Source organism: Eriocheir sinensis, chromosome 44, assembly GCF_024679095.1.
Source record: "Eriocheir sinensis breed Jianghai 21 chromosome 44, ASM2467909v1, whole genome shotgun sequence".
In the NCBI taxonomy this organism is placed as follows: Eukaryota; Metazoa; Arthropoda; class Malacostraca; order Decapoda; family Varunidae; genus Eriocheir; species Eriocheir sinensis.
The window spans coordinates 10,817,527-10,844,932 of NC_066552.1; the positions used below are offsets into that span (position 1 = coordinate 10,817,527).

General features: G+C 42.3%; 1 protein-coding gene across 2 annotated transcripts in view; it reads left to right on the forward strand.

Moving 5' to 3' along the window:
- Nucleotides 1–27,406, forward strand: part of LOC126980467 (uncharacterized) — a 76,566-nt gene that overhangs the window by 35,946 nt on the left and 13,214 nt on the right. For both annotated transcript variants that reach the window (XM_050830391.1, XM_050830393.1), the window contains exons 2-18: nt 101–287; nt 3,649–3,724; nt 4,337–4,516; nt 6,781–6,895; nt 8,234–8,350; nt 9,065–9,202; nt 9,660–9,783; nt 12,940–13,066; nt 14,419–14,565; nt 15,666–15,879; nt 17,156–17,312; nt 17,872–17,948; nt 18,533–18,601; nt 19,875–19,951; nt 20,168–20,263; nt 21,421–21,568; nt 26,688–26,961. In XM_050830391.1, the coding sequence (XP_050686348.1) occupies nt 101–287; nt 3,649–3,724; nt 4,337–4,516; nt 6,781–6,895; nt 8,234–8,350; nt 9,065–9,202; nt 9,660–9,783; nt 12,940–13,066; nt 14,419–14,565; nt 15,666–15,879; nt 17,156–17,312; nt 17,872–17,948; nt 18,533–18,601; nt 19,875–19,951; nt 20,168–20,263; nt 21,421–21,568; nt 26,688–26,961 (2,323 nt within the window). The remainder of the gene's footprint in view (nt 1–100; nt 288–3,648; nt 3,725–4,336; nt 4,517–6,780; nt 6,896–8,233; nt 8,351–9,064; nt 9,203–9,659; nt 9,784–12,939; nt 13,067–14,418; nt 14,566–15,665; nt 15,880–17,155; nt 17,313–17,871; nt 17,949–18,532; nt 18,602–19,874; nt 19,952–20,167; nt 20,264–21,420; nt 21,569–26,687; nt 26,962–27,406) is intronic.

The following is a 27,406-nucleotide window of genomic DNA, read 5'->3' on the forward strand; positions in this document are numbered from 1 at the left end:
TATTCATTAATCTATCTATATCTATATCTATCCATCTATTTATCTATATATCTATTTCTATATCCCTCCCACTCACCTCACCTTGTCCTCCCATCCACAGGTGTGCTGGTGGATGGCTGTCACCTACCTGGCGGGGGCGTGGAGTACCTGGAGAACGACGAGGCGGCGGGTGCGGGGGCGGGTGAGCGGCGGGTGACGAGGGAGGTGACGCTGGATGAGAGGACGGCGTGCGGCCCGAACGTTAACCCCGAAGATGTGCCTCCCAACAGGGTGGACACGCGGGACAGGTAAGAGTGGGAAGGGTGAGAGAAAGGGTGAGGGAGTGGGAGAGAGTGAGAAAGAGGAAAAGGCTGATACGGAGTGATGAGGGTGGAAGTTGAGAAAAGAGGAAAAGTGTGAGAAAGAGGAAAAGGTGAGGCAGGGTGAGAAAGAGGGAGAGGGTATAAGACAGGGTGAGTAGGGCAGGAAAAATTGACGCAGGGTGAAAATGGGGAAAAAGAGTGAGAAAGAGGGAGAAGGGGAAGGGAAGGGCGAGGGAAAGGGTAATAAGGATGGAAGGTGAGAAAAGAGTAGATAGGGTGACAGGTAAGGGTGTGAAAGGTATTAGAGAGAGTGAGAAAGGATATGATGCGTGATATGATTTGTGAAAAAGGTCAGAGGAGGGCGGAAAAAGGACAGACGGTAATAAAAGGATAAAAGAATAAAGAAAGTAATAAATAATGATAAAAGGCGTTAAAATCTTACCTTTTTATTCATCATCATTTATCATTTCGTTTGTTTTATTTTTATCTTTTTATCTTTTTTTCTCCATTTTCTTTTCTATACACTTTTCTGCTATTTTCATATAAACGATGAAATATGAAAAAAAAAAGAATAAGATGAAACGGTGATAACAGTAAAAATGTTAATAAAGGAGATAGTGAGTGTAATATAAAAGGAAAAAAAATGAGATTATAAAAATGTGATAAGTATGCTTTGGGTGGTAGACGGGAACAGGAAAATAAGGGTGAGGAAGGGTGATACTAGCGACAAAGGGCGGAAGATGAGAAAAAAAAGATAGGCTGATTAGGGTGATATAAAAAGTGGAAGATGAGAAAGGGGAAAAAAGGGTGAGAAATAATAAGAAATGGTGAAGATGATAAGAGATACTGATAGAAAAAGGGTGATAGGTAATTCCTCCAATCTCTCTCTCTCTCTCTCTCTCTCTCTCTCTCTCTCTCTCTCTCTCTCTCTCTCTCTCTCTCTCTCTCTCTCTCTCTCTCTCTCTCTCTCTCTCTCTCTCTCTCTCTCTCTCTCGTTATAATGCAGGAATTTATGTATTATGGATTTGGCTTTCATTTAGTCTGTCAGTCCTTACGATCGATTCGAGGAGGAGGAAGAGGAGGAGGAAGAGGAAGAGGAAGAGGAGGAGGAGGCTAAAAGGGTTGCTGTTACCTGTTATCCCCCTGACCTCTTTGACCTTTCGCTCTTTGTTGAATCATAGCCGGATCATTTTTTTCCCCTCGTACATTTCCTGTTATATATATTTTTTTTCTCCCTTTATTTCCATTCTGTTGACCTGTTGCATCCTGCCTTGTGTATTTTCATTGTTATTGTTGTTGTTGTTGTTGTTGTTGTTGTTGTTGTTGTTGTTGTTGTTTGGGGTGTTAATTGTTCTAAGTGGAGAGGGGAAGAGAAAAAGAGAGAAAAGAAAAAAAAAAGAGTTATCATGGAGTTTCTTATACTTACTTTCCTTATTTCCTCCTTCTCTTATTCCTTGCTTTCTTTCCTCTGTTCCCTTTTCTTCTTCCTTTCCTTCCTTTCATGTATTTTTTCTGCTTTTTTAACTTTTTTTTTTACCTCACCTGTTAATTATTGTTTTCTATATTTTTTTTCATGCAATTTAATAATTTTTCTCCACTTTCTTTCATTTATATTTTTCTACTATTTTCATATCTTACCTTTTTATGCATCATCATTTATCATTTCGTTTGTTTTATTTTTATCTTTTTTTCTCCATTTTCTTTTCTATACACTTTTCTGCTATTTTCAAATCCTTCCTTTTATACATTCTCATTTATCATTTTATTTGCTTTGTTTTCTTTTTTTCATATATCTTTTCTCCATCTACTTTCCTGTATAATTTTTCTGTCCTTTTTCATATTCTCATTTCTTTCATTTACATTTATCGTTTTATCGCTCTTCTTTTTTCTTTTCATATTTTTTCTCCATCTCCTTTCATATATTATTCCGCTAATTACGTATCCTCCGTAGATAAAAAAGGAAGGAAGGAAGAAAAAACAAAAAGAAAGAAAAGAAAGGAAAGAAGGAAGATTAGTGGAAAGAAAACTGAGGCAAGGCAAGGAAGGAATATAGTAAAGAAAATATCATAATCATTTATCATTTTATTTGTTATTTTATTTTATTTCTTTTCCGTCTGACACCAGCTTCCAACTCTCTCAGTATTAACATTTTTTTCTTTATCACACCAGTTTTTATTCCATATTTTTTCATGTCATTTACAAGCTCCATTCTGACCTGTTGCATGTTTTTCCTTTTTCTGTATTTTCCTTTTTTTTCTACGGTTTTGTGTTTTATTTCTCTACAGTCCTTTCATATATATTTTTCTACGATTTAAATACTTTCAACTTTGACCTTCTACCTATTCCACCTCACATGCGTTCTTTTTTTCGTATTTTCTGTATTTTTTCTATTTTTCTATGACTGTTTTTTTTTTTTCAATACGTCTCCTTTCATTTATCTTTGTTTTTCCTGGTAATATCTATCCTTTCAACCTTGACCTGCCTCCTATTCTACCTTTTATTCATACTCATTTATCATAGTATTTGTTATTTTATTTTTACGGGTGACAACAGCTTCCAGCATTCACAGTATTAACATTTTCGACATATCAGTCTTTGTTTATTATTTTCCACGCTATTTATAAGCTCTTTTCTTGTTTGAACTGTCTGACACAAAATTCAGTTCTCGGTATTAATATTCTAACACACTCGCTTTTATATTCTGCTCCACGATTCACTTTGCTATTTCAATTTTGTGTCTAACTTTTTTTTTATCTCAACAATGTAATTATGTAAAGTGGAAGAGGAGTTGACATAGAATTCCTTATGCTTACTTTCCTTTTATCCTTCTTTCATTCTTTATTTTCTTTTCTATATCCTTCCTTGCCTTGCCTTAGTTTTCTTTCCACTAATCTTCCTTCCTCCCTTCTTTCCTTTCTTTCTCTTTTTTCTTCCTTCCTTCCTTCTTTCCTGTCTTTCTTTCTCTTTCTTTTCTTTCTTTCCTTTGCTTCCTTCCTTCCTTCGTTATTTATTTATTTTTCATTTTTCACTTTCTCCGTTTCTAATTTTACTTTCCGTTCAATCCTTCCTTCATCCGCTACCCCCATCCATTCTCTCCTTTCTTACTCTCTACATACTATCCACTTTTTCCTTCCTTTTTCTAGACTTATTTTTCTACTTCTTTACCTCCCTCTGTATACATATTTTCTATCCACGGTGAAGGCAACAGACGGAGGGCTAACAAGCAAAAAATCTACAACACGCAGGTCCTATAAAAAATAAAAATAAAAACGAATGCCAGTAGAATGCCAATGTTAATATATCAGTTAGTTCCACAGGTGCTCCACAGGTGTTTTCTATGTTCCAGGGTGGCACGGCTGCGAGATGAGATGGTACTCCGGAAGCTGGACGCCTACATCATCCCTACTGACGATGAGCACCAGGTGAGGACAGGTGTGAGGCAGGTGTGAGGCATTTACCTGTGTTGGGCTTACTCTGGATTGAAGGTGTATGCGATTTTTTTTTTTTTTTGGTGATTTAGAATGCGGTAACTTTTTTTGTGGTGTAAGAGAGAATCAGTCAGTCAGTCAGTCAGTCAGTCAGTCAGTCGGTTAGTCATTGATTTGGTTAGCCATTTACTAATAACATTCCTCCTTGTCCTTTTCTCTATCTATTATTTTGGCTCCTCCTCCTCCTCCTCCTCCTCCTCCTCCTCCTCCATTTACTTCTCTCACTCCTGCTCTTCTTCCGGCATCTCCTTTTCTTCTTCATCCTGCCTCTCCTCCTTCTGCGCCTCCTCCATTACTACGACCGCCACTACTCTTCCTGAACTCCCTTGCCTGCGCCTTATCTTCCTCTTCCTGCTCTTCCTTTTCCTCTTACTATTCCGCCTTTTCCTCCTCCTCCTCTTCCATTACTATCACCACTACTCTTCCTCTATTCCCTCGGCTGCACCTCATCTTCGTTCTTCTGATCCTGTTCGTCCTCCTTCCTCCTACCACTCCACCTTCCCCTCTTCCCTTCTCCTTCTGCCTCGCCTCCTTCGCCCTCTTCAGAGTGAGTACGTGGCCCCGGCGGACGAGAGGCGGCTGTACATCAGCGGGTTCTCGGGCAGCGCGGGCACGGCGGTGGTGACGGCGGACAATCAGGCGCTCTGGACGGACGGGCGGTACTTCCTGCAGGCCGACCAGCAGCTGGACTGTTCCTGGCTACTCATGAAACAGAAGAACCCAGGCGTGAGTACAAGAGGGAGAGGAGGAAGAAGGGAGATGGGAGAGTCGTGGTTAGGTTCGATTCAAGTTTGGGTTTAGGTATGGTTTGGTTAGGTTAGGTTAGGTTTGGGTGTGGTTTGGTTTGGTTTGGTTGGGCGTTGTTTGGTTAGGTTTGGTTGGTTAAGTTTTGACGAAAGTTTGGTGTAGTTCAGTTTGGTTTGATTTTGTTGGTTAGGTTGATCAAAGTTTGGTTAGGTTAGGTTAGTTGGACTTGGTCAAAGTTTGGTTAGGTTTGATTAGATTAGGTTAATTGGACTTAATCAAGGTTTGGTTTAGTTTGGTTAGGTTTGGTTAGGTTAGATTTGTCGGACTTAATCTGGGTTTGGTATGGTGTGGCTAGGATTTTTGGTTGGGTTTAATGAAAGTTTGGTTTAGTTGTGTTTGGTCTGGTCATATTATGTTGGTTGGGTTCGATTAAGGTTTGTTTTAGCTTGGTTTGGTTTGATTAGGTTGGTTGGCTTTGATCAAGATTTGGTTTAATTTTGTTTGGTTAGCTTTGGTTAAGCTGGGTTGATTGGGTTTAAATAGAAGTTTGGTTTGGTTAAATTTATTTGCGTCAGGTTGGTTGGTTAGGTTTAAGTTGTGCTAAATTTGGTTCGGTTAAGTTAGATTCGGTTCATTGAGGTTAGGTCAGGATACATCGCTTGCTCTTCTACTTAGCTTTTTTTTTCCCTTGCCTTGGTCACGGCGATGGGCGGGACAATACGCCTTTAGTCTACAATAAACTAATTAACTTTCTAATTTCTCATCACCTAAATTGTCTCCCGAGGGTTGCTTTACATCGTTGCCTTGATAGAATAACTTTACAAAGCCTTCACAGTAGATTATCAATAGTTTGCAATCACTTTTTTTTTCTCTCTCCCTCTTCTCCTCCCCTATCCTTGTTTCCATCTTTCTCTCACTTTTTTCATCTCTCTCCTTCTTCCCTCCTCTCGTCTTTTCCTTTTTTTTCATCTCTCTCTTTCCCTTGCTCCGATATTTCTCTCTTTTTTCCATCTTCTTCCCCCTCTCTGATGTCTCTCGTCTCTTTTTCCCTTTTTTTCCGTGAATGCTTCAAATTCTCACTCTTAATTCTTTACTTGCTGTTCTTTCTTTTATCTTGCTTCATTACCTTCACCTGATCATCTCCCTTCTTCCCTTGCTCATATTTTTTATTTATTCTCGCTCCCTTCCCTCTCTCTCCTTACTCTCATCTTTCTCTCACTTTTTTCTTTCGCTCCTGCATCAAATTCATATTCTCAACTCTTCTTACTCTTTCTTCCCTCTTTTATCATTCTTCATTACCTTCTTCTCTTGCTCTCATATTTTTCTCTCTTTTTCATCACCCTCCTCCTTTCCTTGCCCTTATCTTTCTCTCTTTTCCGCATTCTCAATTCTTCTTTTTTGCTGTTCTCTCGTTTTCTCTCTTCATCACCTCCGCCTGATCAATACATGTTTTTTCACTTTATTTTTTTCTCTCCTTCCCTCCCCTCACTTTCCTCTCCTTCTCTTATCTCTTATCTTTGTCTCCTTGCACCCCATAACCTTCACACATATTTTCCCTTCCTTTCTCCTCCTCTTCCTCACACCTTTCACCCCCACCCATCCTTCTCTCCTTTTTCTTAATCTCTTTCTTCTTTTCCTCTCGCCTTCCTCTCACAAATCCCTTCCTTCCCTTTCCCTTTCACTTCCACGCTTTATCTCCTCCACCTCATCCCTCATTCATATTCCTTCACCCTTTCTCCATCATTCCTTCCTCGCTCTCTACTCTCTACGACTCCTTCTCTGTCTCTTCCATCGCATCCCATATTCATACCCCTTCGATTTTATTCCTCCATTTCTTCCTCTCTCCCCTTCTGTACAAACCCTTCCTATTTTTCTATCACGCATCGCCTTATTTTCCTCTCTTCCCTTCCCTTCCTCTCACCACTTTTTACAATCCCTTCTAATTTTTCTTTCACGCATCTCCTTTACTTCCTTCCACTCCCTTCCTCATCTGTTTACCTTCCATCCATTGCTTTCATACTTCTCCTCCTCCACCTTTGCATCCTCTCCCATCCTCTCTCCTCTCTCTACTATTCCTTCTCTTTCTCTTCCACCTCATCCCATACTCCCTTCCTCTCTCCCCTCTGTACAAACCCTTCCCATTTTTCTGTCACGCATCCCTCCCCTTCCTCTTTTTCTCGCCACTCTTATCTTCTACACCCATTCTCCTCCACCCCTCCACCACACCCCTGTACCCCCCACAGGTGCCCAAGATGGTGGAGTGGCTTCAATCCACCCTGATCTCCGGTGTCAGGGTGGGGGCGGACCCGAAGCTCATTGGTGCCGAGAGCTGGATGTCTTACGCCGAGGACCTGGCCAGTGAGTTGACGGGACGGGATGGGATGGATCGGGTGGCAATGGAATGGTAGATGAGGGAAGGGGGAGATGAGAAAGGAAGGAATTGGAAGAGGAGGGTAGAGGAAGAGTAGAGAAGGTAAGAGTAGGGATAGAAAAGTAAGGGAAAGAAAGGGAAGGGAAGGATAAGCAGGGAAAGGGTAGGAATGGAGGGAAGCGATGGGAAGAGTAGGAACGGGAATGGAAGGAAAGGAAAGGGAAGGGAAAGGGATAAGCAGGGAAAGGATGGGAAAGGATGGAAGCGATGGGAAGAGTAGGAAAGGGAATGGAAGGAAAGGAAAGGGAAGGTAGGAAGCAATAGGAATTAAAAGAAGAGAAAGTGAAAGGATATGAGGAATTGAAAAGAAGAGAAGGGAAAGGAAAGGATGGGGAGAGGAAGAGTTGAGAAGGGAAGGGGAGAGAAGGGTAGGAAAGTGAAAGAATAGAAAGCAAAAGGATGGAGGAAATCGTAAAAGGAGAAAAGGAAGGGATGGATTAGGAAGAGAAGAGAAGAAAGTAAAGAAGGAGGAGAAAGTGAAGGGAAACAAGAACAGAGGAAGGGAAGGGAAAGGAAGGGGAGAGGGTGGAGTATAAACAGTGCGGGAGAAAGGGAAGGGAGGGGATGGTGTGTGTGTGTGTGTGTGTGTGTGTGTGTGTGTGTGTGTGTGTGTGTGTGTCAATTTACCTGTCTCTCTTTCTTCATCCTTTCACTTTTATTACTTTCCCTTTTCTTTATTCTTCTTTATTAATTTCTTACCTGCTTCACCTGAGAGAGATAGATAGATAGATAGATAGATAGAGAGAGAGAGAGAGAGAGATTCATCATATTGCTTTTCTTTTTCGTTTCAAATAGTTTTTGATTCTTTATTTACCCTTTCTCTCTATCTGTCCATTTGTTTCTCTATCTATCTGTTTATCCATCTGTCTATCTGTGTGTCTCATCTCCCTATACTTTCTCTTTCTCTTTCTGTCTCACATTCTTTCTTCTCGTCTACTTTCCCTCCATCTCTCTCTCTCTCTCTCTCTCTCTCTCTCTCTCTCTCTCTCTCTCTCTCTCTCTCTCTCTCTCTCTCTCTCTCTCTCTCTCTCTCTCTCTCTCTCTCTCTCTCTCTCTTCAGCTTTCCTCCTCGTTCACCCTTCCCTCTCTTTCACCTTCCCTTCTCTTACTCCTCTCTCATCCCCCTCTCTCCTCCCTCCTCCTTCTTCCCCCTCTCTCCCCCATATACTTGCCCCCCTCCTCCCACATTCATTCACCTTCCCCTCTCTTAACCCTGTCTCCCCTCTTACCCCTCTCATCCCCTTCACCCCCTTTCTTCCCTTCAGAGGCCAACATCACCCTAGTAGCGGAGGAGACCAACTTGGTGGACATGGTTTGGCCGGACACCGAGAGACCTAAGTACTCCGAGGAGCCGATCATCGTGCTGGAGACCCAGTTTGCAGGTGTGTTCCCTTAACTGGCTGCTGTACCGAGGCTGTTTGGGTTTTGTAGTCTTATTTATATTTTCTATAGGAATGGAAACAGCTCAAGGGCAATAAACAAAGAAAAAAACTGCTAGGCTCTGCTCCTGCATAAGCAAATAGGAGTGGCCAGAAAAGAGGTCAGTATCGGTTGCTTTATAGTCCTTGTTTTTTAAATGGGTGTATTGATTTTTGCATTTTTTCGTTATGTAAGTTTTTTTTGTTGATTTCCTCCTTCGTGGAAATGCCTATTCACTGTTTTCCTCTTTCTTCAATTATGTTTTGTTCCTGATTCAGTTTAGTTTTGTTTTTCGATGTCAAATGTATCTGATATAATTGTTTTCCTTGCTTCAATATATATTTTCCGTTCTTCCATGTAAAAGCTATTGTGTTTTGTTTATATTTTTTACATTCTCTTCCATGTGAAAGCTGCCAATCATTTTTCTGCCTTGCTTAGTATTCAATGTTTATTCTCTTTATTTCGAAAACTATCACTTTTTTTCTTCCTTGTTCGTTTTATATTAATTTCTTTCTCTACATTTATAACAACTACCAAACCAAACATTAGTCTTCCTAGTACACTGTTCATTCCTTTGCCCGTTTTCATTTACTTTTTTTCTAATTATAAGAACTACCAAACTATTTTCTCCCTCGCACACTGTCCTTCACCCGTTTTCCTTCACGCCTCCTCCCCAGGCAAGCCGTGGGAGGAGAAGGTGAAGGAGGTGCGGCAGGAGATGGTGAGCAAGGGCGCCGATCTGCTGGTGGTGACGGCGCTGGACGAGGTGGCTTGGCTGCTCAACCTGAGGGGCTCCGACATACCTTATAACCCAGGTGTGTGTGGTGGAGTGTAGGTGTGTGTGGGTGTGTGTAGGGGTGTGTAGGGTGGCTGTGGATGGGAAGAGGGAGTGTTGTTGTGTAGGGGGTTGTAAGTATATGTGCAAGGGTTAGTGGGTGGGTGTGTTCTTACTTTGAGAGAGGAAAGGAAACTGAAAAGAGGAATAAATAAGAAGAAATATAGAGGGAAAAGGAAGAGAAAGGGGGGACTATTAGTGAAGCTTTCTTATTTTAACTTTTTTTCTATTTTTCTTAGAGAGAATGGAAAGGAGGGAAAGGAAGACGAGAAACAAAGTAAAAAGGAACAGCAAGGAAGGAGTATAACATATCCCCTTGATCTGTTTGTTGTTCTGTCTGGGAGGCTGCACTTCCTCACTTTTTATTCAGTCTGTGTGTGTGTGTGTGTGTGTGTGTGTGTGTACGTGAATAACCGTGTCCGTCCGTGTCCTCGCAGTGTTCCGCGGGTACGTGTTGCTGTGGCAGGACAAGGTGGAGCTGTACGTGCCGCGGAACAAGATCACGCCCGCCGTGGACAACCACCTCAACGTCAACCAGTGCCAGGGCAAGGAGTGTGTCACGTGAGTACACACACACACACACACACACACACACACACACACACACACACAGGGAGGATCATCTGGCTCGAAAGAATGGAAGAACAAACTACAGAATGAATGAATGAATGAACGAATGAACGAGCGAGTGAACGAATGAATGAATAGAAGTTACAGAGGACTAAATGTGGTAATAATGTCCAGAAGTCTATTTTCCCTCATGGAAGAGCTGATACTTGGAATTAATTAAACGAGGGTGTGATGCAAGCAAAGAATAAAAAAATAATAAAAATAGTTTAAAGTAGATATGAAAAGACTACAAAACGAAACAAATTATAATCCTGTGCAACAACCAGGTAAATACGAACACTTGTACACACACACACACACACACACACACACACACACACACACACCGCTCTGGTAGCTCAATCGGTTAGAGCGCAGCGCTGCAAGGCTTCACGGCCAAACAGGCGGCGGTTCGAGCCCCGCTCAGGCCGGATTCTTTCCGTTGACTAGGAGTGGTTACTGTCCTCCCTTGAGCAAGTGGGATGGGGGGGTGTGGTGTGTGAGGTCCTGGCAGTACCCAGAGATCGACAAAATGAGCACTTGCTCACGTCGTGAGGATACCTGCTGGCGAAAGCGAGTCCAACTCGTGATCAGGCCGTGGTGAATTACACGTAAACTCACATATACACTGGTAGACAGACACACACGCACTCACGAACAGACTCCCATACATAAATTCACACAAAAAAAGAGGAAAGGAAGAAGATGGAGGAGAGGAAGAGGAGGAGAGAAGGAAGAAATTAAAAAATGTAAAGAAGAGACGGAGTTAAAGAAAAATGACAGAGAGAGAGTTAATTTAGGAGGAAACTAAAGGTAATGAGAAAAGAGAGGAAAGGGAAATGGAGAAAAGAATGACAAAAAGAGAAAGAAGGTATTAGAGAAAAAGAAAATGGGAATTGGCGATTTTGGAGATATAGGAAAAGAAAGGGGAGGAGGAGGAGGAGGAGGAGGAGGAGGAGGAGGAGTCTGCAATATGTACCCAAATGAGGAAGGATCACGGAACATAATCAATCTTAAGGGAAGGAAAGGTCATAAGAAGGGAATTAAGGGAGAAAAAAGGTGAAGGCCGTCTCTCTCTCTCTCTCTCTCTCTCTCTCTCTCTCTCTCTCTCTCTCTCTCTCTCTCTCTCTCTCTCTCTCTCTGCGTCATGTAGGCCTTCATTTTTTTCTTTTGATTTTTTTTTCTGCTATTTTTTTCTTTCCTTCAAAAAATTTTCCCTTTCTGTCTAAATCATTTCCACTTCCTTGCGTTCCATCATATTATTTTCCTTCCCTTCCTTTTTTGTACTTTTTTTCTACATTTCCTGACCTCTTATTTCTGTCCTCCTCCTCCTCTTCCTCCCACACATTTCCTCCCTCACATACCAATTCACTTCCCCTTCCCTTCCCATCTCCCCTTTCCCTTCCCGTCAATCCCCAACCATTTCCCCTTCTTGCCACTCTCCCCTTAATTTCACCTCATACCACACCTCCCCTTCCCTTCCCTTCCTTCTCCCCTTTTCCTCCCCGTCAGTCCCCAACCATTTCCCCTTCTCCCCACTCTCCCCTTCCCTCAATTCCCCTTAATTTCACCTCATTCCCCACCTCCCCTTCCCCTCGTCACTTGTCATGGAAGGGGAGACTGATGAGGTGTCAAGCAGAGGAAGGGGAGGAAGGGGGAAGGGAGAGGGGAGAGAGGGCAGTGTGTGTGTGTGTGTGTGTGTGTGTGTGTGTGTGTGTGTGTGTGTGTGTGTGTGTGTGTGTGTGTGTGTGCAGCTGTGTACGTTTGTGTCTACATGAGAGGGAATTACGTACACACACGCTAACCTCTGCCTATTGATCATGTGTGTGTGTGTGTGTGTGTGTGCGTGTGTGTTTTGCTTTTTTCTCTTCTCGGACTTTTGCTTTGTGTGGTGGACTCTCTCTCTCTCTCTCTCTCTCTCTCTCTCTCTCTCTCTCTCTCTCTCTCTCTCTCTCTCTCTCTCTCTCTCTCTCTCTCTCTCTCTCTCTCTCTCTCTCTCTCTCTCTCTCTCTCTCTCTCTCTCTCTCTCTCTCTCTTCTCCTCACCTTATCTTCCACTATTTGTCCCATATTTCCTCTCTCCCCTCCTCCCTCCTCCTCCTCCTCTTTCCTCCACCTCCTCCTCCTCCATCTCTTATCTCCTTCCTCCACCTTCCGCTCCTTCCCTCTCCCTCTCTCTGTTTCCTCCCTCCCTTCCTCTTTCCCTCCCTGTCTCTCATTTTACGTGTTTTCTGTCATTTTTTTTTTCTTTCCTTCGATTTATCTCCCTTCTACTTTTCATCTTTTTTTCTTCTTTCTCCTCCTCCTCTTCCTCCTCCTCTTCCTCCTCCTCCTCCTGACAGCATGAACGATTACACATTTTCCTCCCTGTCACTCTCCCTCCTTCTCTCCCTTGATCTGTTTCTCTCCCTCCCTCCCTCTTAAAAGGCCTTCCATTATAATTCTGACTTTCCTCCCTCCCTTCCTCCATCACTCCTCTCCCTTCCTCCCTCGTCTTCCTCCCTCCCTCCTTCCTCTCCCTTCCTCTGCATTTCTGTGAACTCATTTTTTCTGCCTCGTAATCTTTTCCACCGCTCTTTTCTTTCTTGTCTTACTTTGCTTTATCATTTCTCCTATTTTCGTAACTTTCTTTTTTCTCTTTTTAATTTTTTCTACCCTTCCCCTCTTTCTGTATCTTAATTGTTTTAGCTTGATTTGTTTTCTTTCATTTTTCTAACCTCCTTTTTCTTTTTCCTTTTTTTTCTCTTTTTTTGTGTGTTCTTTGTTTTCCCTTTCTCTCTTTTCTTCCTCGCTTCCTCTTTACTCGGTTTTACTTTACTCTCTCTTTCTTTACTCTCTACTTTGCATTTGTGGCCTCTGTTCCTCACTCTCTAAGAACGACCCTCCTCTCTCCTCCTCTCCCTCCCTCCCTCTATTTCTCCTTTCCTCTTTCGTTTTCCGTGTTTCCTGTACTCTCTCTCTCTCTCTCTCTCTCTCTCTCTCTCTCTCTCTCTCTCTCTCTCTCTCTCTCTCTCTCTCTCTCTCTCTCTCTCTGACCTCCTCCTACCCCTCCCCCTCTCTCCCTCTCTACGAACCCAACAACCTCGAACTCTCTCTCCCTCGTTCCCAGCATCAACGATTACGCCGCCGTTCTCGACAGCCTGCGAGCGCTCAAAGTAAGGAACAACGTGAAGAAGGTGATGGTAGGGGGGAAGTACTCCTACTCCGGGGGCGCCTCCTACGCTGTCTTCTCCGCCGTGAGTATGCTGAAGGAGGAGGAGGAGGAGGAGGAAGAGAAAGAAATTGAGACTGTGAAATGTGGTAAAAGTAGGAGCTGTCTTGTTTTGCATTTACGAAAGGAAGTAGAAGTAGTAGTAGCAGTAGTAGTAGTAGTAGTAGTAGTAGTAGTAGTAGTGATTTTGTATTGAATTGACGAAAGGAAGTAGTAGCAGTAGTAGTTGTAGTAGTAGTAGTAGTTATCAGGGTTCCGTGTAAAATCATAAGGGTATAAACCAACCACCAACGCCACCATCATCGTTATTCGTCCACTTATACCTTTTATAGATGACTTAAGGTTCATATTTCCCCATTCATCTTCAGGAAATGGGTCTTAAGGGGAAGGTTTTCGTGGGTCTTATCAGTTTTAAGGACCCGGTGCAACTTTCTCTCTCTCTCTCTCTCTCTCTCTCTCTCTCTCTCTCTCTCTCTCTCTCTCTCTCTCTCTCTCTCTCTCTCTCTCTCTCTCTCTCTCTCTCTCTCTCTCTCTCTCTCTCTCTCCAGGAAGAAAAGAATTGAAACTGGATTCAGAACTTTTCTAATTTGTTTTCGTATCACATTTTTTCCTTTCTCGGTAACCTCTTGTGTTTTTGCATTGTTTCCTTTTTTTCTTCTTCTAGTTTTCAGCATTTTTTGATAGTTTTCGTGATTGTTACTGTATTTTCTTTAAGTTGTATTTCTCCATGATCTTATTTCTCACTCATTCATGAAATTCACGTATTCCAGAAATCTGCGTCACATTCCTATTTTTTTCATTATTATATGTTTCTTCGTTTCTCTGCGTTTAGTAATAGTAGTAGTAGTAGTAGTAGTAGTAGTAGTAGTAGTAGTTTTAGTAAGTGAAAAAAATAAAATGGAGGGAGGAATGTGTGAAAAAGAAAAAAAATTATCCCGTAAATGTCATGTTACAGCAGAAAAAAGATGCAAAGGAGAGAAAGAAAAGAGAAAAAAGATGGAAAGGAAACGATTTGTGAAGCGAGGGATGGTGGCAGGGAGGGAGGGAGGGAGGGAGGGCAGAGGGAACACAATGCGGCGAATGTAGGAAAGGAAGAGAGAAAAGGAAGGAGGATGGAAAGGCATTGCAGTAGAAGCGAAAAATATAGAAGTAGTAGTAGTAGTAGTAGTAGTAGTAGTAGTAGTAGTAGTAACCCAAAACTGACCACTCATTCTGTTTGCTTTTATTAACTGAGAGGTTAGTGTTTTTTCTTTGTTTTTTTCTTTGTTTTAACCCTTACCATAAAAAAAATTGTAGTAGTAGTAGTAGTAGTAGTAGCAGTAATAGCAGTGTTTACCAAGATGCTTACCTGCTCTCACCTGTCCGCGCGGCGCCCAGGTACCCGAGGAGCTGCGGATGAAGGACACCTCGCCTGTGCTACTGATGAAGGCGCGGAAGAACCTGGTGGAGTCGGAGGGCATGATGAAGGCACACGTGAAGGACGCCGTAGCCCTCTGCGACTTCCTGTCCTACCTGGAGATCGAGGTGAGGGGGGAAGAGGTGTTTGGAGGTTGGGGGGGGGGGAGAGGGGGGGTTAGTGTTTGTGTTTGTGAAGGGGGTGAATGGTGGGGGTTAATTTGAGTGTGTTGGCGGGGGAGGGAGGGGGGGGGGGGAGGTTAGTGTGTGTGTGTGTGTGTGTGTGTGTGTGTGATTCCGTTTCCTCCTGTCTTTATTTTCCCTTCTCTCTCTTCACATCCATTTACTTTCCTTCTTTTTATCGCCTTTCTCCTCTCCCCTTATTTCCTTTTTTCTTTCTTTCATTATTTTTACCTTTCTCATTCCATTCTCTTTTTTTCCATTTTTTTCTTTCTCTCTTAATTTCCTTTTCTTGCCTTGCTGTTTGTTTTTATCTTCTCGTCCGTTTATCTTCATTCTTCTCATCGTTATTTATGTATTTCGCTTTACTGCATTGCCTTTCCATCTTCCTTCTCTCTCTCTCTTCACTCCTCTCTTTCTTCCTTTCCTTCATTCCCTGCATCGTGTTTCCCTTTGCTCTCTCTCCCTGCCACCATCCCTCACTTCACAAATCATTTCCTTTCTCCTCCCTTCCTTCTCTCCTTGGTTCCTTTTTGTCCCTGGCTAACATTTCTTCTTTTCACATAACCCTCCATCCATCTTTTCTCTCCACCCTTTTTCCCTCCTTCGTTCACTCATTCTTCCTCCCTCAATCGCGATCGGGACCTTCTTCACCGGCATCTGTTCCTTGAATCTCTTCCGTTCAGCACTCATTCCTATATCCTTTCCTCTGTTCACACAATCCTCCCTTCATTTCAACCTCTTTTACTCTCTTTCTCTCCCTCCTTTACTCACTTTTCCTCCTTCAATCCTTTCTTCACTGCTTTCTGTCCCTTAAATCTATCGTTGGGCATTCATTCCTATTTTCCCTTTTCTTCATTCCCTCCCTCCATTTTATCTCCTTCACTATCGTTTCATTTCTCCTTCCCTGTCTCTTAATTCTCTCTTCGCTGCCCTCTGTCCTTTCATCATCTACCGTCAGGCATTCATTCCTATTCTTTCCTCTTTTTCCTCTCCTCACTCCCTGGTTCCCTCTCCTCCCTCATCGCCTCCTTCACCGCCTCCTTCAGATAGTGGCCGGCAGGTACTGGAGCGAGATCTCGGCTGCGGAGCGTCTAGCGGAATTCAGGGCCCAGCAACTTGACTTCATGGGCATTTCCTTCGAGACCATCAGCGCCTTTGGGTCCAACGGCGCCGTGGTACACTACGCGCCTACCGAGGAGACCAACCAGCAAATCACCCAGGACTCCCTCTACCTCCTGGACTCGGGCGGACAGTACAAAGGTGTGTGTGTGTGTGTGTGTGTGTGTGTAGTTCACCATTAAAACGTCCCATCACTATCCTTCACTCTATACAATCTTTCATAGCCGGCTCTGTTAAACCAACATCTTATCTCATATCTCGCTGACGTGGACTGCCTCTATAAACGATTTGCAGGTCATTAGGTTTGTCATATCCGTCGTAAGTATCATTTTTGTGTTCATATCTGGTCTGGAAGGAGAGGAATCTAAGGGAATGGTCGGGGGATGGAAGAAAGGAGAGAAAGAAGGAAGGGGTAGAAAGGGAATAGTGGTGAAAGGGAGGAAAGATAGAGGAGGGAAGGTAGAAAAAGAAAGGGTATGGAAACAACCGAACCTCCTGACGTACAAATAATGGCCGCTGGGTCGGGCTCAGTGGTTCGCTGGTTCGTTAGTTGAACTTGAACCTTTCCTATACTCGGTCGTCGGCGGATCATGAAGACTCGGTTAATTTAAAGGACCATCATTCTCATATTCTTAAAGTCTATGTAGGCAGAGACTCCAAGAAAACACAGCCACACTCTTGATAAACACCGAGGTCTGGTTCCCTGGAGAAATGGTGATGTCTTTAAAACCTATTCGGCCATTTCCATCTACGTGCCCCAGTCAGTCGTCCCCTTGGTGGTTAGTCTGCTTCCAGCCACAGCCAGAATGAGTCTCCACTCTTAAAAATTAGCGTTGCAGTGTCTTCTCCCCTTCGTGTGTTTTCTCGTCCCTATCATGAGGTAGCGTGTGACAGGGAGCGAGGCAAGACAGGAGAAAGCTGTGTAGAGAGGGATGTGGGGATATTATAATGAGTTGTTTAAAGGTCCATTGTTTAAACTCCTCCTCCTTCTCCTTCTCGTTTCCCTCCTACATTGCCTTCCTTTACCTCTGCTCTGCTATCCTAACCAAACACTTCCCCACCTCATCTCACTGCCAAACTCCCATCTCACTTCCCATTTCTCCTTGCGTTCTCGTCTTCCATCACCCTTCCCCCATCTCTACCATCATCTAACCTAACCCTCCCATTCCAAAACCTACAGTACCTTCCCCCAGTTTTTCTCTACCATCATCTAACCTAACCCTCCCTTTCCAATACCTACAGTACCCTCCTCCATTTCTCCCTTACCAACACTTAACCATTTCTTCCTTACCTCTTCTCTCCTTACCTTTACCTCTTTTTCCCTCACCCTTCCCAATCACTCCTGAGCTAACCACGTCTAACCTAACCTCCCATCTCATCACTTGCCACCCTACCCAGTCTCTTCTCCCACCCACAGATGGCACCACAGACGTCACTCGCACCCTGCACTACGGCACGCCCACGCCCCTGCAGGTGGAGGCCTACACCCGCGTGCTGATGGGCGCGATAGATCTGGCCAGCCTGGTGTTTCCTGAGGGCACCGGGGACACAGACGTGGACATCCTCGCCAGAAGGTACACACACACACACACACACACACTTGTTGCCTTTGTTGTTGCTGTCTATTTTTTTCTTTCCTTGCACCAACTTTAATTAAGGCCTAAGGAAAAAAGTCACTGGCGTTTTCACACCAGAGAGAGAGAGAGAGAGAGAGAAAGAGTGTTCCTCATGTTTCCCATATTTTTTTTTTTTTCTCCCTCACACCACATTTTCCCCTCAACTTCCCTGCTTCCTGCCTTCCTCTCCTTGTATTTTCCTTCTCGTCAACTCTCTCTCTCTCTCTCTCTCTCTCTCTCTCTCTCTCTCTCTCTCTCTCTCTCTCTCTCTCTCTCTCTCTCTCTCTCTGCTCACCCCATATTTTCATTTCCTCTTCTGCCTTTTTCTCTCCCTTTCATTTTCTCTCCTTTCTTCCATCATCTTTCCACCCTGACCAGTTCTCTGTCCCCTCACACCATCATCTCCTCTCCCTCTCTATCCATCTCCTATCTTTTCTCTTCTCAACCCTTCCTTTTTTTATCTCCTAAATATCCCTGCACACCTGTACGTCTTCTCACCTGGCTCTCCCACCTGCAGACACCTGTACGCCGTGGGACTCGATTACAGGCACGGGACAGGGCATGGGATTGGGATGTTCCTGAATGTGCATGAAGGTGAGTGTGTTAAGAGGAACATACATTCATACATACATACATTCTTACATGCTTAATTACATAGCTATCTTGGGTTACTGTGTTGATATTTAACTTAGATTTCCTACATAGGTATATACATACATACTTAATACAGTGCTTGTGGGGGGCTTTTTTTTTTATATAGTGCCTTTTTTGGCCTCATGTTACTGTAAAAGCATACATACATACATTCATCAGATTATTTATTGATATTTCTAAAAAAAAAATGTACCTTGTATATCAAAGGGTGTTGAAACATGTATCATTTTACTATTATTATTTCCCTTTAACCTGGTAGCAGCAGGGATCATGTTTCTTAATGGTCCCTCTAAGCAAGAAAAATGAGAAAAAATCATCACTCACACAAACCATTTCATAATATATATCAAAGCATTTGTGATCAGTTTATGTATCCTTTATTTTGGGGGGCTTAAATCATGGCACAGATTTGGCCCGTCGCTGCTACACAGTAAAGCCACAAATTTGGCCCGTCGCTGCTACCGGGTTAATGTTTATTTCATCATATTTTGCCTCCAATATATGTAATTTTCTTGCCTCGGCAGCTCCCATACAGGTCAGAATTTATGGCGGTGAGGAACATGCCTTCGAAGTTGGACATTTCTTCTCTGATGGTAAATGATGAGGCAGTGTGAACACCCTCATGCTATGTGTTTTTATTCTTGTGCCTGCAGTGTACCTTGCCACTCGCCAGCCGCTGCTAGTCTCCAGGATGTAGCAGGATCCTGATCTATGCATGCAGAAGCAGCACTTTTTTTCCTCTGCACATCACACCAGCACCTCTTGTTTGCCAGACAGCCACACCAACATGTCTTCCTGCACTGCCAACATGATCTCCAGAGTGACAGAATTTTCTTTTTAACTTTTATTTGACTCCAGTAGTTTTCCCTCATATCACTTGTTGCCCCTCTTACTGCTGTCCTTTATGCCTTGTTTTACTTATATTCCTTATTCTTGACTTTATATTTCATCAGTAATCTTTCTGCCTCTGTTACGCTTCCCTTCATATTCTATTTCGAATATTAAATCATCCTCTCATGTCTTCATTTCCTTCTATCAGTCATTATTATCTTGTTATACTTGGAGTTTTTATTTTCCCCTTCTTATTTCATCTGTCAGTATTCTTTCCCCTCCTTCTGCTACTGTCGTTTTCCCTGAGCTCTTCCTCCTGAGAGTAAAACTGAATGAACCTGAAAAGATGAAGTTCATGTATGTGTAATGTGGCATGATGACTCCGTAGACTTTTCCGCCAATGTTCTTCCGTTTCTGTATTTCTGTGTATGTGTTTACCTGCATGCCGTTGTTTAGCACATTATTTCATTGTTATCCACCTGTTCGATGCCTTCTTCCACCTGTATCATCAGTCTGCACCTGTATGTAGTTTTGTCTTCAGTCACAGTTAATATCACTCACCTTTTTTTTTTTTAGCTTTCGACAAGACTTATGACATTAATTACTTCGGCTCACACGGTAAGTTGCCTGCCCCTCTGCCACACCTCCTATCTGTTGAAAGTGTTTGTTTCTCCTGTGAGTTGTCTTTTCACCTAATGCAATTATTTTTCATTATAATTATTGTCATGTTAACAGATTTTAGATGCTGATTAGAAAACTCTTTGCATTGTTTGTCTTGTGATATGTTAAATTAATCTCACTCGTGTATCAGCACTAAATGAAGCGGAAAAATAAACAAAAATCCATGATGTATAAATTCAAAGTTGAAAGTCCCATGCAATACTTATTTCACTTTGCACAAATTACTTTACATCTCGTTTTCTAAAATTAGATAAAAATAACTTAAATATATAGAGGATTATTTTGAATTTTTGAGGTGATGAGAGAAAAAAATGCCTCTGCAAGTCATTCACTCCCCCTCGACACACCCCACAGAGCCGGGCTTCTACCAGGACGGAGAGTTTGGCATCCGCCTGGAGAACATCCTCACTGTGGTGACCAAGAAGACCCCGGTAGGTGCCCAACACTCTTTACGGGAAGATACACAACGCACAGGCATACACATATATATACAGCAGCTATTATGTACATTACCTGGTTATGGAGGGCTAGATTACCATTGAAGAGGTTATTATATCATTACAAGGGGGACTAAGTTATCATTTATTCTAGCAGTTGAGAAGCAAAAACTCCTAGAATGGCTCCACTAAAATATCTTCTGTCCACAGTATCACTTTGACAAGCAGTCCCTCGGGTTTGAACCTGTGACCTTGGTGCCCTTTGAACCTCTCCTCATCAATGCCTCCATGCTCACTGCCAGACAGGTAAGAGTTGCTTTATTCTAAGTTTATCCTGCATGTTCTTGTAAAGGTGGTTCCTGAAGCTTGTTTTTCTCCTTTTCCAGCATATATAGCATAGTTTTTTAATGATACTCGAGGGAACATGTCATTTTAAGTCCCTGGTGTCCATCATAAGGTTGCTAAATGATGGGATTTTGCATGGTTTCTCTAGTCCTCTGATGAAGGTTTGTGGTTAAGTAGGGGATCTGTGGGCTCCTGAATATGCAGATGGTATAGTATAAAGTAAAAGGTTGATAGACTACAATACAGTACAGAAAACTGTGAAATATGTTAAGGATTTTTGTGCAGTCTTGTTTCTCAAACTCTATGAAGGCTTACATAGGGGCATATTTTTCCTTTTGTAGTTTATTCTGATGTGGGAGCAATGGGTTGTTTAATATCATGGTAGCGCATGAAGTAGTCTTAACAGATAGTCAAACCTGTTATCCAAAAAGAAAGACACGCCATTCTAGCATCTAGGAAGCAAAAACTCAGATTGGCTCCACTAAAATAGTCGCATAGCTGTGAATTGATGGTTATATGAAGGCTTATTAAATAAAATACTATTGGGTGATAGGTAGCAAGTTAAGAGGATGCATAGAATTTTGTACTCTAGAGCAGTGTTTCTGAACCTTCTCTGATCTTGGCAATGCATCTTAGGTATAATCAGCCCAGTACCTCCCTGTGGCTTAGTTACAAATACAGAATACAGCTGCCACACCACCATAAAGCAAATAGAATATATTTAATGATTCATCATGCTTATTTTCTAAAAGCAAGAGAACAAAAGTGTAATCAGCATACAAAAACAATCAGAAAAGAGGCAATTCTTTGGGAAGTTCCTCTGAAGAAGCGTTAGTGGTGTCGCCCATATTTCCAAACAGTTCATTGTGTTTGGCCCATTTCCAGCAGCCACTAAAAAGTTTCATCACTGTGGGTCAAGAAATGCTGCTCTAGTGTCTTTGTTAGTGTGTGAAGGCATATGTGGCAGCAAATTAATGGTTTGTTAGTGTGTGAATGCATATGTGGTAGCAAATTAATGGTTTGTTAGTGTGTGAATGCATATGTGGTAGCAAATTAATGGTAGTTTGGATGCTTATGCTGTAGTGGGTTAGTAGGTTAACAGGTGTCTCTCATATTAGTGCCAGTGGCTGAACAGTTACCATGCCCGTGTGAGGGAGGTGGTGGGCGGGGAGCTGAAGGTGCAGAGCAGGACGAGAGGCTATGAGTGGGTGGCCGCCAAGACTGAGCCACTCCCATGTGTCAGCGGCTACCAAGGCCCCTCAGCAGGCAAGTCCTCCTCCTCCTCCTCCTCCTCCTCCTCTTCCTCCTCCACTGACAATATGGCAGCTCTGACAGTGACGGACCTTGGTGGTGCTGGTGGTGCTGGTGTAGCTCGAGCACCAGCCTGGTTGTTTGTGTTGGTGCTGATGGTGCTGATGTCTGGGCGTGGGTGGCTGTTATCTTAAAATCTTGTGTCTCTTGGGTTTAACAGTACTGTGAGTGGATGGGTTATACTGGTTCCAGGTCACATGTCAAGTAATGAAGCAAATTTGTACCTAAGTGACAACAACTGATAACTTAGCCATATCAGTGACCTCTGTGGGTGACTTGTGAATACCATCTGTTTGTGGGCTTCAGGTCAGACATATCACAAATACTGAAAGCAATTTGTATCCAGGCAATCAAAGACAAATGATAACTTAGCTGATACTGAGCTATATCAATTGACTCAATGGGGGTAATCATTGAATATTGAGTCCTTTAGTTTGTGTGTGGTTTTCAGAAACTTCAAATTATTCATATCACAAATAATGTATGCAATTTATGGCTAGGCAGTTGAAAATAGCAGATAATGGAGCTGCGTTGATCAAAAATATTCTCATTAAATTAACGTAGATTTTTTACTTTTTAACAAAAGGTTTTGGTCAAATGTATCGCAAATACTAAAGGGAATTTGTAGCTGAAGCATATGAAAGTGTGAGGGCCCAGTAAGGCTGGACTAGTGTTCTTTGTTAGTTTTCAGCAGAGGTTTTTGGTGATATTGCCAATAGCCTTTTTTATTTGAGGGAAGCCGATGGCAAACCTTCAACAGCGAGTCCAGGGTATCCATGTCTTGATATTAGAAAAGCTTTGTCTGTACATATCACTGGTGTGGGACCTTTAACTGTTGAATATGTATATCATATTTTGAGTTCCTTCTTGCTGATCATTTGGTAGGTCTTTTAATTAATTAATGATTCTGGTAGCCAGGAGTATGCTAGATTTTATAGCTTGTTTCTTCCTTTCCAAAACCAGTGTCTGAAGGTATTATAAAGATTTTCACCCACATGTTTGTCATATTTTTATGGTCTTATTTATAGTGTTTCCACAAAAAAGTGGCAACGATGCTGTACAAGTGTATGTGTGTGTGTGTGTGTGTGTGTGTGTGTGTGTGTGTGTGTGTGTATTTACCTAGTTGTGATTATGTACTACAAGAAATGAGTTTCGCTCGTGGGGTCCGGTCTTTGTGACTCTGTTGGTCAACTTTGCTTTAGATTCATGCGAGGCTTTGGACTGGAAGTTATCCCCGTCCAGGCCATTCCACGGGCTAGTGCATCTATGTGGAATACTGAGTTTCTTGATAACCTTCAAGCTCCTTTTCTTTTCCAGTTACCATGTCTTCTATTTCTTTTTTATCCCTTGCAAATCAATTCTCTATTTCACTTTTGTCTACTCCCACCATTGCCCTGAATGGTGCAGTCATGTTATCTCTCTCTCTCTCTTCCGTCTTCCACGTTTTGTAAACCTCGGCTTTTCCAGTCTTTCTCTATACGATAGATTCATAAGGCTAAAGAACATCTTGGTTGTAGCTCTTTTTTATTCTTTAAACATATCTTTTTTGTGTGCAAACCAAAGAACTGCTGCATAGTCCAACCTGGGGCTCATCAGGGCTTCTGAATTTCTTCATCTCCTTGTTCATGTTTTAAAATGGCACACTTAAGCACTTGAGTTTGTGAACAGTTTGTAGGTCTCTCTTACAGTCATATTAATGTGGTTTTTGGGCTGGCAAACTATCCTGGACCAACATTCCCAAGTCTCTTTCGCCTTTGTGATTTGAATAACTCAATGACGGCCTCTTAATGTGCATGTGTGTGTGCTTGTGTGTGTGTGTGTGTGTGTGTGTGTGTGTGTGTGTGTTTGTAATGTTTTGTGCTGGTGCAAGGTGCTGTAGGCCTTTTAGAATAGGTGCTGTTTGTCTGTGAGTGTGTGTGTGTGTCTGTGTGTGTGTGTGTGTGTGTGTCTGTGTGTGTGTGTGTTTTACCTGTGAGTCTCTTTCTAGGTAGGATTTCTATGTGCTTTGACTGCTTACTGTGTCTGACCTTTGCAACAGTGTGTATAATGACTATTTATAAGGTACACCCATAACTGTGTGTGCGGCATATCAAGTCAAGTAAATCAAGTGTACGTCTAAAAGTTTATTGCAATCAAGGAGGGATAGAAAATCATAGTAAAAGGTGTCTTTTCATTACCTTGCAGACTAACTTTATTTACCTTGCAGCTTTTTTAGGCAAGCGTGTATAGGAAGCACATAGTGTCTGTGTTGTGTGTTGAGGGCAGACGTCATTGCAGGTTGTATAACTTAATTCAACAACTGATGGTGTTGAAGGATTGTTTAGCCAGTTTCTGTGCACCATTACAATTAGTACTCAGAAATAAAAATCACTATTGAAAATGCTACTAAGGAAATTTACTACTGCTAAAATGATGTTTATCTATGAGATGTGCATTTACATAGCATAGTGGTTCGTGTGCCTAACTATGAATCTGTGGGCCTGGGTTCAAATCCCGGCCTGGGCAGTCATCACACAGTCCACCCAGCTGTTCATCCTTCTTTTTGGAATGGTCAATAACTGGGTACGTCTGGAAACCTAGGGAAGGTAAACTGTGGTATCCTGGATGATGCACTTGCCCTGTGTTATGGGTTAATGAGTTCTTGCCCACCTCAGGCTCAAGGGCCAATGGTGCAGAGATGAGCACCACAGCCACGTGCAGCTTATAGCATATGCTCCAAACCTAACCTTTATCTTTGAGAGCTTGTCTTCATACCTAGTAGTAGATATTTTTCTGATACGTACAAGTATTAATTGGAATGGTGGCATACAAATTGGCTAACATGCCCCTAAGGTGTTTTGTGTATCTGTAAGACTGATGGTAATGCGCTGGGGCTATAGGATTGAAACTTATTTAACACGGCCTGGCGCTACATGCTGGTGGCTTGTCGTCAGTAGTTTCCAGGAGCATTGGGTGTGCCACTGCCCTCTCATGCTGACCACATCACCGGCAGTCTTCAGCACCTGTTCAACACCCGTCCAAGACAACACTTCTACCTGGCAGCCTGCGGGAACCATTAATTAGCAGTCAGTCAAAGCTGAGTGGACATTAGTTCTCATGGAGATTAGGAGTAATTTTTGTACCAAATTATTATTACTTTATTATTATTATTATTATCATTATTATTATTATTATTATTATTATTATTATTATCATCATTATTATCATTATTATCATTATTATCATTATTGTTACTTGTTTGCCAGCAGGGATTATTGAAAATTGTAACTCGGCAGCACAGTTCACAATGCACATGTCCATGTACAATATCATAAGGAAGAGATGATATGGAAAACAAAATATAAAAGCAGCAAAATATACTGAATCTCCTTGTAAATTAATAAAAAACGAGAAAGAAGACACACTGACTAATGCCTATTTATCCATTAGTGTTTTTGCTTTGAGCACTAACGGTAGAGCACGGAGGGAAGGGAGAGTAAGGTAGCGTAGCAGGCACATCCCTCCCTCCCTCAGGCCTCTAGCTGTGTCTACGTATGTAAGTAAAAACGTTCCAGCCAGTTACCTGCCCACTCTCACCTATCCCACGGCTGCCCTGCACACACCACACCTGTCATAGTGCTAGCGAGGAATGCCTTGGTGATGGCCTGAGGTGTGGATAAGGGCTATGAAGGCACCAATCTACAGGGTGTCCTTATCTGCATCTCAGGTTGTTGCGTTCTGTCTCCGCCTGGCCCTGCATGCTCTCGTAGGCTCCTGTGCCCTCACCACAACACCTCACCAAAATTTTCCGAGTTCACCATAGCTATTCTGTGATGTAAATATATATCGGGTTCTTTATTATGTATTTCTGTTTTTTGGTAGACTGTTTTTTCTCCAATTTTTATCTATATCTGCATTTTGTTCAGGGTGTGCCATGCTGTAAATTTGTTTAGGGGGTGGATCAGTTTCTTTCCTCATGTTTTTTCTATCTTTTTTTTATCTTTTTTTTTATCTTTTTTTATGAGTTTTGTTAAGAAGTTTATGATTTTGATTTTTTGTTACCATCTACTTTTTGTTTCTTCTTTCTAGAGTGATTACTGAATGCTGGGGGAATCTATTTTGGTTTTGTCATTTATTGGAAATCTTTTAGTGTATTCTCCATGTGACTTTTATTTTTAGGGTATTTTTCTTATGTATTGCAAACTATGACACTTCACTGATTGCAAACAGGTATTTTTTTGGGTACCTGCTCCCTTTTGGCCACCACAATGATACCTTGCTGGTGTTTTGTACCTCTAGTTTTATTTTCTTTGTATCTATGTAGTCATATTATGTACTTTGATTTTTATCCTTTATTTTTGTCTCCTGCACGAAATGGGATGGATCAGTAACATTTCCTTTTATTCTTGTGAAAGATGTGACCTTGTTTATTTACTCTTTATTTTCTTTTAACTTGTAGACCACTCACACTGTAACCACCTCAGCTGCACTGCTCTATTTAGTCACAGGTAGATCTATGACTGATATGGTTGTGGGTACTATTGCACAATGTTATTAATACCATTTTTCTATGATTTCATTTGTAAGTTTATTGATATACTTTTTGCACTGTTATTTTTTTGTTGAATGTGTGTGTGTGTGTGTGTGTGTGTGTGTGTGTGTGCGCGCTCGTGTGTACATAGTAGCTCTTAACGGGACTCTGGTTTTTGTTGTGATGGTGATGGTAACTTTTCTGTGGCATTTTGATGGTGGTGCACTGCATGAAGGACTAAGGGAAGGGCAAACAGCCGCTCACTTGTCAACCTTCAGAGCAGGATCAGCGGCACAGTGGCAAGCTTACCTTCATCCCATTAAATACATGATGATGGACCTTTAGTTTACCGAGCTTGCGTCTTGATGGAATAACCTTACGCTACCACTACTAATTCATCATAATAAAGAGCTTCCCCTTGCCCACTAATGGAGCCCAAAGTAACACCCATTTTGTACATAGTAAGCAATTGGACCATTAATATCCGCCACGGAGCATTACTTACATACTCATACTAATCATCATATCAAGGCCGGGTGTTAATGACTCTTCTGGTGCCCACAGTGTCATCCGTAAAGATGGAGAAGAGGCGTCAGGAAGAGGAGGCGGAGGTGGTGCAGGTGGAGGAGGTGGCGAAGGAGCAGGTGGTAAACAAGGATGTGGCACGGAAGGAGGCGATGGTGCAGGAGGAGCCAGAGCCAGAGGAGGAATGGGAAGAGTATGAGCAAGAGGAAGAGGGACAGGCAGTGAGGAAGTTGCCCCGTGTTAGCTTGATGTACAGAGTCAACTGCAGCGAGGGAGATATTGGGCCGCCAACCCGCGTCAACACCTCCATCCAGTACGATCATTATTCTGTCTCGTTAGTTTAGTTCTCATACCATTATAACCTCGTGTACCTCTCACAGTTATGGCTTATGACCCCAACTTTACCTATACTTTCACTGCACATGGTAGTTATATTAGCTAGCAAATCTAACAAATCTTGGCTGTATATACAACTCGGTCTGTTTTGTTGCTTTAATTCAAACATTCAGCTCATTATAACCTCATGCACCTCTCACAGTTGTAGCTTATGGCCCCAACTTTCCCTTTACTTTCACTGCACATGGTAGTTATATTAGCTAACAAGTCTTGATCGTATATACAACTCAATCTGTTTTCTTGCTTTAATTCAAACATTCACCTCATTATAACATTTAGTATCCCTTGCAGTTATAATATATGCCCCAACTTTACTTTTACCTTCATTCCACAAGACAGTTATGTTATTTATAAAGTCCAGA